At 38.7% G+C, this 14,434-nt stretch overlaps 1 protein-coding gene across 7 annotated transcripts in view; it reads left to right on the top strand.

Annotated features, from left to right (window-relative positions):
• LOC140480423 (histone-lysine N-methyltransferase NSD2-like) overlaps window positions 1–14,434 on the top strand; it is a 154,789-nt gene that overhangs the window by 127,194 nt on the left and 13,161 nt on the right. For all 7 annotated transcript variants that reach the window (XM_072575286.1, XM_072575275.1, XM_072575317.1 and 4 more), the window contains exons 17-22: window positions 271–383; window positions 4,482–4,751; window positions 6,947–7,063; window positions 10,903–11,044; window positions 12,313–12,419; window positions 13,971–14,172. In XM_072575286.1, the coding sequence (XP_072431387.1) occupies window positions 271–383; window positions 4,482–4,751; window positions 6,947–7,063; window positions 10,903–11,044; window positions 12,313–12,419; window positions 13,971–14,172 (951 nt within the window). The remainder of the gene's footprint in view (window positions 1–270; window positions 384–4,481; window positions 4,752–6,946; window positions 7,064–10,902; window positions 11,045–12,312; window positions 12,420–13,970; window positions 14,173–14,434) is intronic.

Genomic DNA, 14,434 nt, shown 5'->3' with positions numbered 1-14,434 from the left:
GAGCAGCTATGAAAAAGACTTTATATGCTGCTTATTTAAAGTTAAATGTACCTGGTGAGCCCAGTGATTCGAATCAGTTTGAAAGAGTAATGCGATTTTTCACAATCCAAGGTTGCAAATGAAAAGGGGCACCTAATCTAACAATTGTCTATTTGCAATTTTAATATAAATCTATTATTTGTCCAATGCAGATTTTCATTTTCCAATTGCATCTTCTGAGAATTCAACAGCATTAAAAAAATTCTTCTCTGTTTATGGTTATAATTTCAGCTTTAGATGAGGCAGCAGAACGCTTTCAGGATCTTAAGGCTCAGCGGGAGACTAGAGAAGCTCAGGAAAATGAGCGTAATGGGAGAAAGCCTCCACCATATAAACACATAAAGGTAGGTGTGAGCAAGAACCTGTTTCAGTATTTTCGGTCTCTGCCTTCTTCTAGAATGTTTGTATTCTGGTATAATTCCACGTAATGAGTTTATCAACACAAACATATTTCAGTCATTTAAAGGGAAAGCAATAATGCCAAACACTCCATTGTTTGGGAAAATGAGAAGAGATAAATCAGAAGTGTTAGAGAATTGTAAAGAGAAGGAAAGTCTCAGGAAGCAGAGAGGTCCAAAGTTTTAAGATCTTTGTGAGTCTACATAGTTTTGGTAGTCAGCAACATGGGAGATATATGGACTAATTGTGTATATTTGGAAAAATTGACAGAGGAAAGTTTACTAAGTACTAGTAATTTTAACAAAACTTAAATTTGAAACTTGGACACTTGTTGGAGGTTTTAGGCACAAAGGAGGCAATGGGCACCTTCTTTATGATCAGCGTTATCTTCTCAAGATTGCACTAGAAGTGCTGAAAATGCTTCTTCAGATATGGCTGCAATTTTACAAGTATTGGCCAGTTTTGAACTGTAGAGCTAAAGAGCAGTTGATGGTCGTAAGGCCAGGATTTGTTAGTGATGCAGAGAATCATTCAATAGTTTAAGCATTGAAAGAGATCTAGAAATTTCTTTTGAAGTCAGAGGAAACAGTGAAATCGAGAATATTCATTCATGTGGTTCTTGGGTCGTATTCTAAATCAGGAACCCATCTGTGCATACTCAGGGGTCTATGGAGAAGTCTTTGATACTTTAAAGTACATGGATATAAAAAAGGAGATGGTATTGGTGGTTTTAAACAGTATTAAAGTAGTCAAGGCTCCACAACCTGATTGGATCTATCCCAGATGCTGAGGGAGGCAGGTGAGGAAATTCCTGGGGCCTTGTATGAAATCTGTTTATTCTCTTTAGTCACAGGAGATGTCCCAGAGAACTGAAGAATAACCAACATTGTTTCTTTGAGAAGTGCAACAGAAATAATCCAGGAAATTACAGGCCTGTGATTCTTATGTAAGCGGTAGGCAAATTACTGGAGAAGATTCTCAGGGATATAATTTCCTCGCATTTGTCAAAATATGGACGTGTTGGTAATAGGCAGTATGGTATTGTGTGAGGAAGGTCGTATCTTACAAACCTGATGGAGTTTTTTTTGAAGAAGTGACAAAGATGATTGACAGCAGGGTGATGGCAGATGTCTTCATCAATATTAGTGTGGTCATTGGCAAGGTCTTTCATGGCAGGCAGATCCAGAAGGTAAAAGTCATATGATGAGCACTATAATGGGTACAGAACTGGCTTGGTCCTAGAAGACAGAGTAGCATTTGGAAGAGGTGTTTTCTGACTGGAGATCTGTGACCAGTGGCGTTCCACAGGGATCCAGTGCTGTTGTTTGTAACATATATAAAAATAATTTGGAGGAGAATGTAGTGGGCCTGATTCATAGTTTGCAAACAACACATAGATTGGGGGAGTTGTGGATAGTGAGGAGGATTGCCAGAGGGTACAGCAGGGTATCGATAGGCAGGAGACTTGTGCAGAGAATGGCAGATGAAGTTGAATTGGGAGAAATGCAAAAGATGCCTTTTGGAAACTGTACAGTACATAACAGTATCTTTGGTAGCATCAACATACAGAAGCATCTAGGCACACTGTTCCTGAAAGTTGTAAAGATGTGGAGAAGATTGTCAAGAATGTATTCAGCATCTTTATCTTGAGTCAGAGCATAGCGTACAAAAATTGTCAAGTCATGTTACAACTGTTTTGAACTTTAATTAGGGCACGTTTAGAATATTGTGTACAGTTCTGGTTGCCATACTATCAGAAGGATGTGGAGGCATTGGAGAGGGTGCAGAAACTATTTACCAGGACATTGCCTGGGTTGGAGGATATTAGCTGCAAGGAGAGATTGGACAAACTTTATTTTCACTTTAACGTCAAAAGAGTCGGTATGGGCTCAGTTGGCTGAATGGCCTCCTTCCACACTGTCGAGCTTCTCTTGGGTTTCCTTAACAGGCAGCTAAGTTAAGTTAAACCAGTACTGAATCGTGGGAAGACTATATTTTATGAATTTCACACAGTATACTAGGCTTTATTGTCATAAAAAGATATAGAGGCACTGGCAAAGGTAGGAAAAGATTCACAAAGGTGATGCATACAGTTTACCTGGCAGAGGTTTTTGTCAACAAGCACAGGGATTCTCAGGGTAGAACACTAGTAGATGCTGAGGGCTTATGTCTCCACAGCTGGGAAGTAGAATAATTGTTGTAGTTTCAGAGAGTCACATGGAACTGAAATGAGGAAAGTTTTCTTCACTCAAAAAGGTTTAAAAGAAAGATTTACAAAGGAACCTCAATTATCCGAATACCAATTATCCAAAAATCAGATTATCCGAAGGAGATCTCGAGGTCCCGATAGAAACATTACATCAAAGGTGTGTTTCCAATAGTGATCGCATCTTTTGTTTACAGTGACTAAACAGCCACCATCTCCAAATGACTCACTGCCTGCCCTCTCTCTCCCCACACTTTCCCTGGAATTTTACACAGGGGTGTACCCTAAACCCCCCCCACATAATCTCTCCAACATTGTCCTGTACAGGCCAAAGGTGGAAACTGTGAAAACGTTGCAGTAAAAAGATTGTGTCTGTGGCTGTGTGTGTGTGTGCGCGTTATTTGGAGACTTACCCCACAAAGGTGGCAGCAGCAGTCTTGTTGTTGGTGTACAGTCCGGCTGCCCCGGAGAGGGGGCAGGTGTGTACGGGGTTGGGGGAAGGTGATGGGGCAGTGTTGGATGGGGTTGCGGAGCGGGGGGAGGTGATGGGGACGGTGTATGAGGGTTTAGGGATGGGGGGGGAGCGCTGTCTCACCCAGTGTGCTGCTGCAGTCTCCTGAATGGGGAGCAGACTTTAAAAACTCCGAACCCCAGAGGACAGGCATTTAATCGATTAATCGATTATCCAAACGAAATAATGCCCGCCCATCTCGTTCGGATAATCGAGGGTCTCCTGTAAAAGGACATAAGGGGCAATGTTTTTACGCAGATGGTGGTTTGTGTGTCAGAGCTGCCAGAGAAAGTAATGGATGCGGGTACAGTTACAACACTTAAAAGACAAAAGTTCATGATTAGGAAAGGTTTGGAAGGATATGGGTCATGCACAAGCAGGTGGGACTAGTTTAGTTTGGGAACGTGGTCGGCGTGGACTAGTTGTACCAAAGGGTCTGTTTTCGTGCTCTGTGCCTATTTCAGATCTCGTTCTCTGGGCTAACAGGATCAGAGAGAAACTAAAAAGAGTACTGAGTTGGATGATCAGCAATGATGACATTAAATGGCCTACTCCTTTTCCTATTTTGTATATTTCTCTGTTATATTATCCCCTCCTCATTTGCTGCTAATCTCTATATACACAGGGATACCCTAATTTACAATTGTTGAACCTTCAAATGCTTGTTTTTAACAATACACACCCATTTGGGGTGTGATTTAAAAGATCCAATCTACAATCATTTCCTGTACTTATGAATGGCTACTTTATATTATCCTGCATTATGTTGCAACTTGTGTACAGATTGACTTGCGAACGAACTCAAGAACAACATTTGTTCACAAACCAGGGACTGCCTGTATGTTCTGTCAAGTCATCAGGAAATGTTGAATAGGAAGCAGTTCAATTTGTGACATTTTAATATTGATACAACTTGCAATGTTCCATTTCTAACTCTGTTTAACCCAAAATATGAAATGCATTTGAATTTAATTTTTATCAATTCTATGTCCAACTATTACTCATTCGTGAAGCATTGCAGCTTTTCAAGCTAGTTACTGTACATAAAACCAAAGTGGACATGGTGATCTATCATTTAGCTTATTCTGCCATTTTAATTAACCATGCTTATACAAAAAAGCTTTCTTCATCCGGCCTCCAAAAAATTTAAATCATACCTCTTGCCAGGCACACAGACCAAAGTGCCTTCATAACTTCCAGAAATGATTTTTGTTAATTTGCAAACTATATAAAAGCCTCAGGAATAAAGCATAAATTTTAGCATATTAATTGCCCGATTTTGTTTAGATTTGGAGTTTTTAAGCAATTTCTATGTTTTTTGAAAAGGTCAATAAACCTTATGGAAAAGCACAGATTTATACAGCTGATATTTCAGAAATCTCGAGATGCAACTGTAAGCCTACAGATGATCATCCTTGTGGCTTGGATTCGGAGTGCCTTAACAGAATGTTAATGTATGAATGTCATCCAGCTGTGTGTCCTGCTGGTGTGCGATGCCAAAACCAATGTTTTACCAAACGTCAGTATCCTGAATCACAGGTCGTTAAGACTGCCGGAAAGGGCTGGGGCCTAATTTCAAAGACTGACATTAAAAAAGTAAGTTACTGTGTTGTGTTTTTACCCATTTTTTTCATATCTTACAAGTATTTAACTGAAGGCAACTCAATATCTGGTTCGATTGTATATGTATTGGACAAATCAAGGCTAAGCATCTATTAGTTTGCAGATAGTATCATTGTACAACATCAAAGAATATAAAACAAAATAACCAAAGAGCTGCGGATACTGAAAATCAAAAACAGAAATTACTAGTTCTCCATGAGCTCTAACCTCGCTAACTAATGTCCCATGAGGAACCTTGTCGATTGCCTTACTGAAGTCCATATAGATCACGTCTACCACTCTGCCCTTATGAATCCTCTTTTTATACTTCTTCAAAAAACTCAAATCAAGTTTGTGAGACATGATTTCCCATGCACAAAGCCATGTTGCCTATCCCTAATCAGTCCTTGCCTTTCCAAATGCATGTAAATTCCCTCCAACAACTTGCCCACCACCGATGTCAGCCTCACCTGTCTCTCGTTCCCTGGCTTTTCCTTACCACCTTTCTGAAATAGTGGCACCACATTAGCCAACCTCCAGTCTTCTGGTACCTCACCTAACTATCGATGGTACAAGTATCTCAGCAAGGGGCCCAGCAATCACTTTGCTCGCTTCCCATAGAGCTCTGAGGTACACCTGATTATGTCCTGGGGATTTATCCACTTTTTGCATTTCAAGACACCCAGCACCACCACTTCTGTAATAGGGGCATATTTCAAGATGTCGCTATCTGTTTCCCCACATTCTATATCTTCCATTTTCTTCTCCACAGTAAACACTGATGCAAAATACACGTATAGCATCACCCCCATCTCCTGCGACTCCACACATAGGTTGCCTTGTTGGTCTTTGAAGGGCACTATTCTCTCCCTGGTTGAACAAATCAACTTGAAATTAATATACAGGAAGCTTTGTTCATTCAGATATACAAGACTTGATAACTTTCACAAAACCTGTCATTGATTAAACTATAGAATTAAAACCAACTTGGATTAATTTATCCCTAATTCTGAAGAGGGCTAGTACAAAGTAGAACAGGTGGAGTGTGAATGTTTAATTGCCTACTTTGAAGCCTTATGTTAATCAAATAGATCATAAAATTGAATTTCTCAACCAAATGAGAATATATCAACACATTCACCTGTGATATCCATTTCAAGCAGTCCTCATGGCACTTTGTGCTTTCATTAATTTTCACATTAATGGTCTAATTTGGAAGTACCAATATTAAAGACCAAAAAATTTGAAAGCTTTAACTGCAGTTAGTGTTTTCTCTTAATAGCACAATTAGTAAGAAACATTGGAACTGTCAGGACCAGATTAAATTTCCTAAGTATTATTTAACAACATCGATTTATTGACTTCCCATTTTTTAAAAACTAGTTCATGGCATCGCTGGCTGGGCTAACATTATTGCTGATGCCTGCTTGAATTGTCTAAATTACTAGGGCCATTTCAGAGGGCACTTAAGAATGAACCACCTTGCTGTGGGTCTGGAGTCACCTGGGCCAAACCAGATAAGGATGACTAATTTCCTTCCCAAAAGGACATTTGTGAATCAAAAAGTTTTTTTACTGCGATATTTGCCATTAGACTAACTTTTAATGCCAGATTTTCATTGATTCATGTCTAACATGGTGGGATTCAGTCACATGTTCCCAGAGCATTAGGCTTGGGTCTCTAGATAGCTAGAAACGTTCCCTCTAAGGTATATGGCTGCACAGCTGTTCAGAGGTTTCTCACATTCCAATCAGCATGCCAATGAAATTGAATTAATGGAACTTTGATTATAATACAATGGCAAGACTATTGCATCACTGCCTCCCTGTGTTGTTTTCCTTTTTTTCATGGCACCTAAACTTTATGCACCTGAACGATAATCACTTTGCTGTTTCACTGTCCAGGAGGTCTTTATAGTGCATTTAAAATTAAGTTATTTGTATAAAATTTTAGACATTCATAATTGATAATTGGAATAAATAGTATGAAACCAAAACAATGCTATTGGCAAGTACTTTGGTACTGACAAACTGCTGTGCCAGGCAGCAGTAAAACATCAGATTAACTTCTGTGTTGAGATTCCAAACCATCACAGTAGGAAGAGAGCAGAAATAGAATAAAAAGAAATCTGTCAAACCTGGTGGTGCAGGCATTTCCATGTTCTAATGTGTGCGTTTTGTCTGATTCAGGGAACATTTGTTAATGAGTATGTGGGAGAGGTCATTGATGAAGATGAATGTCGAGCAAGAATCCGGTTTGCCCAGGAACACAACATTGCCAACTTCTACATGCTAACGATTGATAAGGTGAAATTAAAACTTGCACTGTTTAACTCATTACATCTTTTATTCCCATTTTGAAGGGGAGTAGAAAGAAAAATTTGGGTGTTATTCATTTAAATGCAGTCATTATTTAAAACTCCCCTTTTATTTGCTATTCACTAAGTCCACCTCATCGTGTAGTTGTGTTTCTGAAAAGTGCAACTTCAAATTAAATGTTCAAATTCGTTTAATTTTCCCTGTATAGCTAATATCAAAGCTGTAGTTAGGTTCTCTGGGATCTTTCCCATCGGGGGAAAGTATTCAAACACGCTGTAAGTTCAATCACTTAGCAGTTTAGTAATGTTATATTTGTGAGGATCTGTTTTAGCACAGAATAAAATCTTCAACTGTTGATTCTCTGTACTTAATTCTTGGCTTGCTGCTGACCTCTCCTGAACATCAGGAGATGTGCACCAAGACCTGGTTCAAAGCTAAAGCAACTTTAAGTTGCAGGGTTCAGATTGTAAAGTACAAGCTGGAGGGTCTGTGGGAGTGGGAAGATCTGCTCTGAAATTGAGTCGTATGACCCCCATGGTAGACTTGGCACAAAGAACTTTAAAATGGAACTGCATACGGCACCACAAGTGCATGTCCAGATCCCATTTAATGCACAACTCTGAAGCCAGTTAACTTGAAGTGGGACAACTTAAGACAAGGACTTAGTGTATTTAAGACTTTTTTTAGTATTGAAAACTTCTCTTTGCCACATTAAGGATTAATATTAAAGCTGGTAGTGTGCAGACCACATTGGCTACAGTGCTATAAAATGTGCTTTAATTCTCCACACAGCAAACAACTTCTAATGTGTAGTCTGTGACTCAGTCCAAGAGTGATAGTTCGTTGAAATATATCGCAAATTTATTTTTGTACACAACCAAATATACACAGAGAAAAGACAATACAACAAGTCACAACCATAGTTCAAGAACCAGCTATGCAGAAGAGCTAAAAGATCAATAAATAGTCGAACAAGAGATAGCAGCTGAAATCTCTTTGCAGGTTCATATTTTTGCTGCAAGTACATCCAACCGCTCAGAAATGCCAATGCAAGAAAAATTACGCCACTAGTACATCTGGTGACAGGCGTTTTTATTTCAGATGGTGAAAGAGGAAACCGGAAAACTGAACAAGAATTAAAAGCATGAATTATTTTTTTCATTTGGTCCTTGCAATCTGCCTTCTAAGTTGTGGAGGTGCTTATGTTGTACTGGGGTGGACAAGGTCAGAAGTCACATCATCCAGTTGTAGTCCAGCAGGTTTATTTGAAATCACAAGCTTTCAAAGAGCTGTTGCTTCGTCAGGCTCCGAAAGCTTGCGATTTCAAATAAACCTGTTGGACTATAACCTGGTGTTGTGTGACTTCTGATCTAAGTTCATGCACAGAACCTGCACAGATATTAATCCCTAATTTAAGCCATCATTGCTAAATGCTTTCTCTGAACACAACAATTTAGGCTATTACCACTAAAATTGTATGTACTGTGGCTCAAAGAACAGCTTAGAAAATGCCACACAAATGAATTCTCCAACAGACATACATGGGCACAATGCTTAAATATCTAGTACACAAGCTCAAAACATTGTTGGTCTTTAAAACAAAATTAAATTAACTTTGGGGCAAGTGAGAGTTGGAGAAAAACTGGAAGATATTTTTCAAATAGTAATTTAAAGAAATTTGAACAAGAAAAACTCAGCTTAGGAAATCCAAAAACACAGTAAAATCAGGGTAACCTGTAGTTTCCCAAACCACGGAAGCACATTGATGCAAATGTGACACTTGGAGTTAAATACGTTATTGTAGCTCACAGCTATTACTGCAATCATTACATGGCTTCTTCAGATGCCATCACTGAATCTCCACTGTCAACGTTCTGGGAGTTGCTATTGACCAGGAACTCAACTGGACAAGTTATACAAGAGCAGGTCAGAGGCTAGGAATTCTGTGGGGAGTAACTCACCTACTGACTCCACTAAAACCTGTTCACTATCAACAATGCACAAGTCAGGAGTGTAATGGAATCCTCCCACATACCTGTACGGATGCAGCTCCAACAACACTCAAGAAGCTTGACATACGGAACAAAGTCTGCTTGATTGGCGCCATGTCCACAAGCAACCACTACCGACGCTTTGTAGCAGCAGTGTGTACTATCTACAAGATGCATTGTTGAAATTCACTGAAGAGCCCGAGACAGCACCTTCCATACAGAAGGACAAAAGCAGCAGATACATGGAAGCACCACTACCTGCAAGTTCTCTTCCAAGCTATTCACTGTCCTGACCTGGAAAAATATCACCATGCCTTCACTATGGCTGGGTCAAAATCTTGGAATTCCAACTCTTCCTCCCAACCAGATTTAGGTCTACCCAAAGCCTGGGGACTGCAGCGGTTCAAAAAAGCAGCTCACTTTCACCTTTTTAAGGACAGCTAGGGACAAGCAATAATACTAGCCAGCCGGTGATGCCGATATCCCATAAGTCAATTTTTAAAAATCACACAAAAATGCAAAAATCCTTCTTTCTGTATAATGTCTTTCATATTCCAAGCTTGATAATTGGAAGTGTATTTCAAATGTTGTCACAATCACTTTTTTTGGTGTAGACTGGCCAATTTGCACACAGTAATATCTTAGAGACAATGAAGTGATCACGACCAGATTATCCAATTTAATAACATTGTTCCAATGGTGTTGTCCCATCAGAAGTGAGACTGATGTGCCAGAAACTCCTCACATTATAAAATGAAAATGCTGATCCTGCTATGACCTTGATTAACATACAGTTTAGAGTTTGAGGTGTGCAGGTTGTATAAATTTTGCCTGTGTCTTATACTGACGTCTAGAAAGGACTTGAGCTTATGTGGCACATTTCATGACCTGAAGACATCCCAAAATGCTTTACACCCAATGAACTATTTTTGAAGTAGACACTACTGTAATCTAGGAAATCTAGCTAGTTCATTTTTTGGGGGGACTGTTAGTTCAGGGAGAACTACTCGTCAAAATACTGTGAATAACTCCCCTGCCCTCCAAAAAAACTTTGTTATGGGATCTTTTCCATCCACTTGATTAGTTAGAGCCTTGATTTCATATTTCATGTGAAAAATAGTGCCTTGAAGTGGAACTCTTCCTCTGATACAATTAGTGTGTTTTCAAAATGCTGTTTCCTGTGATGAGCAGGATGGCAGACCCTGTGATGACAGAAAAAGGTTATAGGGTTGTAAGTCGAGCCAAGTCACTCTGAAATCATGAAGTGTGCTTTATCGCACAGCCTAGTGGGAATGTCAAAGTCTTAACCCAAAAATGCTTAGGAGCACTGGGTCGGTTGAAAATGTTCAACACTGAGAATAGTTTTTTGTAGGGAAGGATGTCCAGGGATCTGAAACAAAGGTTAGTAAATGGAGTTAAGATACCAATCTGCCATTCTTTTGGTTTATAGTTGAGGCAGATTCATAATCCTTAAATAAATTTATTTAGCTTGCTATCCAATTTAAACATGATTGAAAATGTGAAATGATGTGACGCCTTCATGATTAGTAAGATGACTATTTGGCTGATTAATTGCATTCCTTTGAAAATATTTCAGTATATGTTTGCACCATGCTAATATTTAAAGTTAGGCTGGAGTATAGCCTATTAATCCAACTGAATGTCTCTTTAAACCCAAATCTTAAATTCATGTTCGTAAGAGCATACGATTGAACGCTGTCCTTTTTTTCCTGTCATGTTGCCAAACCCTCTGTCAACAAACAGACTTTCAAGTACGTCTGTCAGTATTTTCAAATCCTGCCAGATATTTATTTGTTTGAATGTTATCTCTTTCAGGATAGAATAATTGATGCTGGACCAAAAGGCAATTATTGTCGATTTATGAACCACAGTTGTCAGCCCAATTGTGAAACACAGAAATGGACGGTGAATGGAGACACTCGAGTTGGGTTGTTTTCTCTTTGCGATATTCCAGCAGGTAAGGAAAAGTGCTGAAATTTTCAAAATAACATTGACCACTTTAACATTAATCTCATACAAGTAAGTGCAATCTCACTGTATCTACAGTGCAAACAGGCCAATTGGCCAAACTAGACTATTTCGATGTTCATGTTCCACATGTGCTTCCTTTCTAGTGAGTTTCACGCTCTTGCAAAGTAGCTTCACCTGAGTTGTTGGTGAACTTTATTAGCTTGCTGTCTTTTTTACGATCCCTTTAGCCCTAAGAATGATGTCTTACTCCTCCTTGAAAAGATTCAATGTTTTGTCTCAACAGATTTCTGTGGCAGAGAATTTCACAAGCTCACCATTTCATATGTCAGTCCTGTCGTCCAATGAATTAGTGATAAACCTTCACATGCTCTTTCCATTGCTACAATGTCCCTCTCAAAGATGTCGACCTAAACCCCTCTCAGTTCTCCAGGTGTGGTCTCACCAAGACCCTGTACAAGTGCAGCAAGACATCCCTACTCCAGAACTTGAATCCTGTCACTATGGAAGCCAACATACCATTTGCCATTTTCACCACCACCTGCGCCTGCATGCTTATTCTAAGTGACTTTGAGGACACCCAAGGTCTTGTTGCCCATCCCCCTTTTCCCAAACTGTTCACATTCCACTAATTTGTCTTTCTGCTTTTGTTACTGAAGTAAATAATGTTTATCCACATATATTTCATCTGCCATGAATTTGCCCACTCACTCAACTTCTCCGAATCACACTCAAATATCTCTGCATTCATCTTGCAGCCCACCCAGCTTTGTGTACTGCAGACTTGGAGATATAGCCTTTTCATTTCCTCATCTAAATCATTAATATATACTGTGAATAGCAGAGGTCCAAGCACACTGTTAGTCACTGGCTGCCATTCAAAAAATGACTTTTTTTTTTCTCTGCTCTTTGTATTGTGTCTGCCAACCAGTTCTTATCAGTTTTCAGTGCACTACTCCAATCCCATGCACTTTTGAGTTCAGTGTGACTATTTCATCGATGTTCCAAAGTCATGCCACTTGAAGCATTAATTATGTTGCGCACTACAGATGCTGCTAGACCTGCTAAGTTTCTCTGGCACTTGGCATTTTTATTCCAGATTTCCAGAATCCACAGTACTTTGATTTTATCTGAGATATTTTAAGAGTTTCCTTGGGAAAAACTCTTCACATGATTTTGTATTGTTGGCGGTATAATGTTGCTCATCCTTAAAAGGCAGGTACATATGTGTAATGCAATGACTTTTTTTAACATTAGGGACTGAGCTGACCTTCAATTACAATCTTGACTGTCTTGGCAATGAGAAGACCATCTGCAGATGTGGAGCACCAAATTGCAGTGGATTTCTTGGTGTCAGACCCAAGGTATGATTAATTGTAGCATCCAGGAATAAATTGTGTGATATAATGTCATTTATCCAAGTGTTGCTTCCAAAGCTGAAGATTTGGGAGTTCAAGAAAATTATAATGCCCTGGTGATGTTATACTGGCTCCTATATATCCCCATATTTAAACAGAGACTACATTTTATGTGCACTTAATTGGTTGTAAAGTACTTCTAGATATTTAATCTTAGCTGTCCAAATTACAAATTTTACTTACCTTTCACTTGCTGCTGCTTCTATGCATTCCTTCCAGCAGAGAGAAATTAGTCTGTACAGGAACATGAAAAACTATCCATATTGGTACTAAAATAGGTTCATTTGTTTACGTCGGTTCATTACAGTACTAGTCTCTGTTTTTAATCCGCATATCGAATTTGATCATGTTCTCGTGTTTTAGTTGGACTTCAAAATTGCAGCAAGTGGTAATGTTCAGTTCAACTTAAATATAGCGTACGGATGTAATAAAATTGCCATTTACACATGCATAGTTTCAACATTTAATATTCAACAGATTGAATCCTGTTTAACTATATCACGTGCGCAGAATTGCAGCCATACAATATGCAAATAATCCATCAATCGCAAGGTAGTTTCTTTTTCCTATGTTGTACTGTTTATTTTAGGGTTAGTAGGGATTGTCATGTGTAGGTTACAATGAACAATTGCATGTCAACTGAAGACTCACAGCTTATTGCAATAACATACTGATGCTAAACATAAAGTTTGGTACGGTTTGATGTTTATTTTTTGCAAGCATTTTATAATATCAGCATTTTAATGCAATATTCTCAGTGTGCCAAATATTCAGTCAAAATATTCCCTTAATGCACTTAAGAACATTGGGAATACTCTGAATGAATCCTTTCCTTCAACAATATACTGTACTAGCTGTAGAAATACCGTGGTATAATGATGTGATTAGTGTGCCTGGGCACGGTTTTTCATCTTGGACTGACAGTTTGTATTAATGAAGCTTAAAATAATGGAACGTGATGAGTTTTCCTTACTTCCAATTAGTAGGTAATATTTGAGGCCTTAGTTGGGAATACTTTGTACAAAGATTCATTACCCCTATTTGGAAGTGTTTTTGTAGCTGCTTCATCTTGGTCATAGAACTGCCCAGTTCTGTGCTGCAATCAGTAACTGCACATGTTTCTTTTTTGTGTTTACTTATATGTTAAGTGTACTTCATTCATAGTTTTTGAAGATTATATTTGACTACTTTTAGTTGTTACTATAGAATCTTTTTAAGGAACATAGTCCATTTAATCCAATAAAATGAGCAATAACTTGAGCCATCGGTCCTGGTAACCCCGATTTTGAATTGTTCTGAATGTACAAATCACTTTTTTTTTAAAAATGGTGTGCTACTGATGCAATGTAACGATTGGAGGAAAATGACTTCGTCAAATACTATTGGAAATAACAATTATAAGAACTGTAATGATTGGTAGGCAAGCACTAAGAAATTGATGCCTTTTTTTTAGAAAATAAGACCCAAGATCTTATCTCATGATTTTTAATTTTACAGAATGCAACCAATGGTTCCGATGACAAAGGAAAAAGGGGGAGAAAGAAACTACGGAAACGTAAATCCAAGGGTGATGGGAAGAAAGAGCATGAGGATGAATGCTTCCGGTGCAGAGATGGTGGAGAACTTGTGCTTTGTGATAGAAAAACTTGTTCAAAGTCATATCACCTATCCTGCCTCAGTCTTACAAAACCTCCATTTGGTAACTGAAACTTTTGAGAATCTCATTTATTTCAGGTCTTCGTGCTAATCTGTTTTCTTTCTCTCTTCTGAGCAAATTGTTTATTTCTTGCTTTTAGTGAGGAAGCAGTAAGTTCACAAAATTCACATGAGGAATCCAAGTTTCTTTATTCATTCACAGATTTTGGGCGTTGTTTGAGCTTTTATTGCCTGCCCCTAATTGCTCTTCAGAAGGTAGTGGTGAGTTGCTGCCTTGATCTACGAAAGAGCATCCCATAAAGCTG

Source organism: Chiloscyllium punctatum, chromosome 1 (assembly GCF_047496795.1).
Source record: "Chiloscyllium punctatum isolate Juve2018m chromosome 1, sChiPun1.3, whole genome shotgun sequence".
Taxonomy (NCBI): Eukaryota; Metazoa; Chordata; class Chondrichthyes; order Orectolobiformes; family Hemiscylliidae; genus Chiloscyllium; species Chiloscyllium punctatum.
This window is presented reverse-complemented; position numbering and strand designations above follow the sequence as displayed.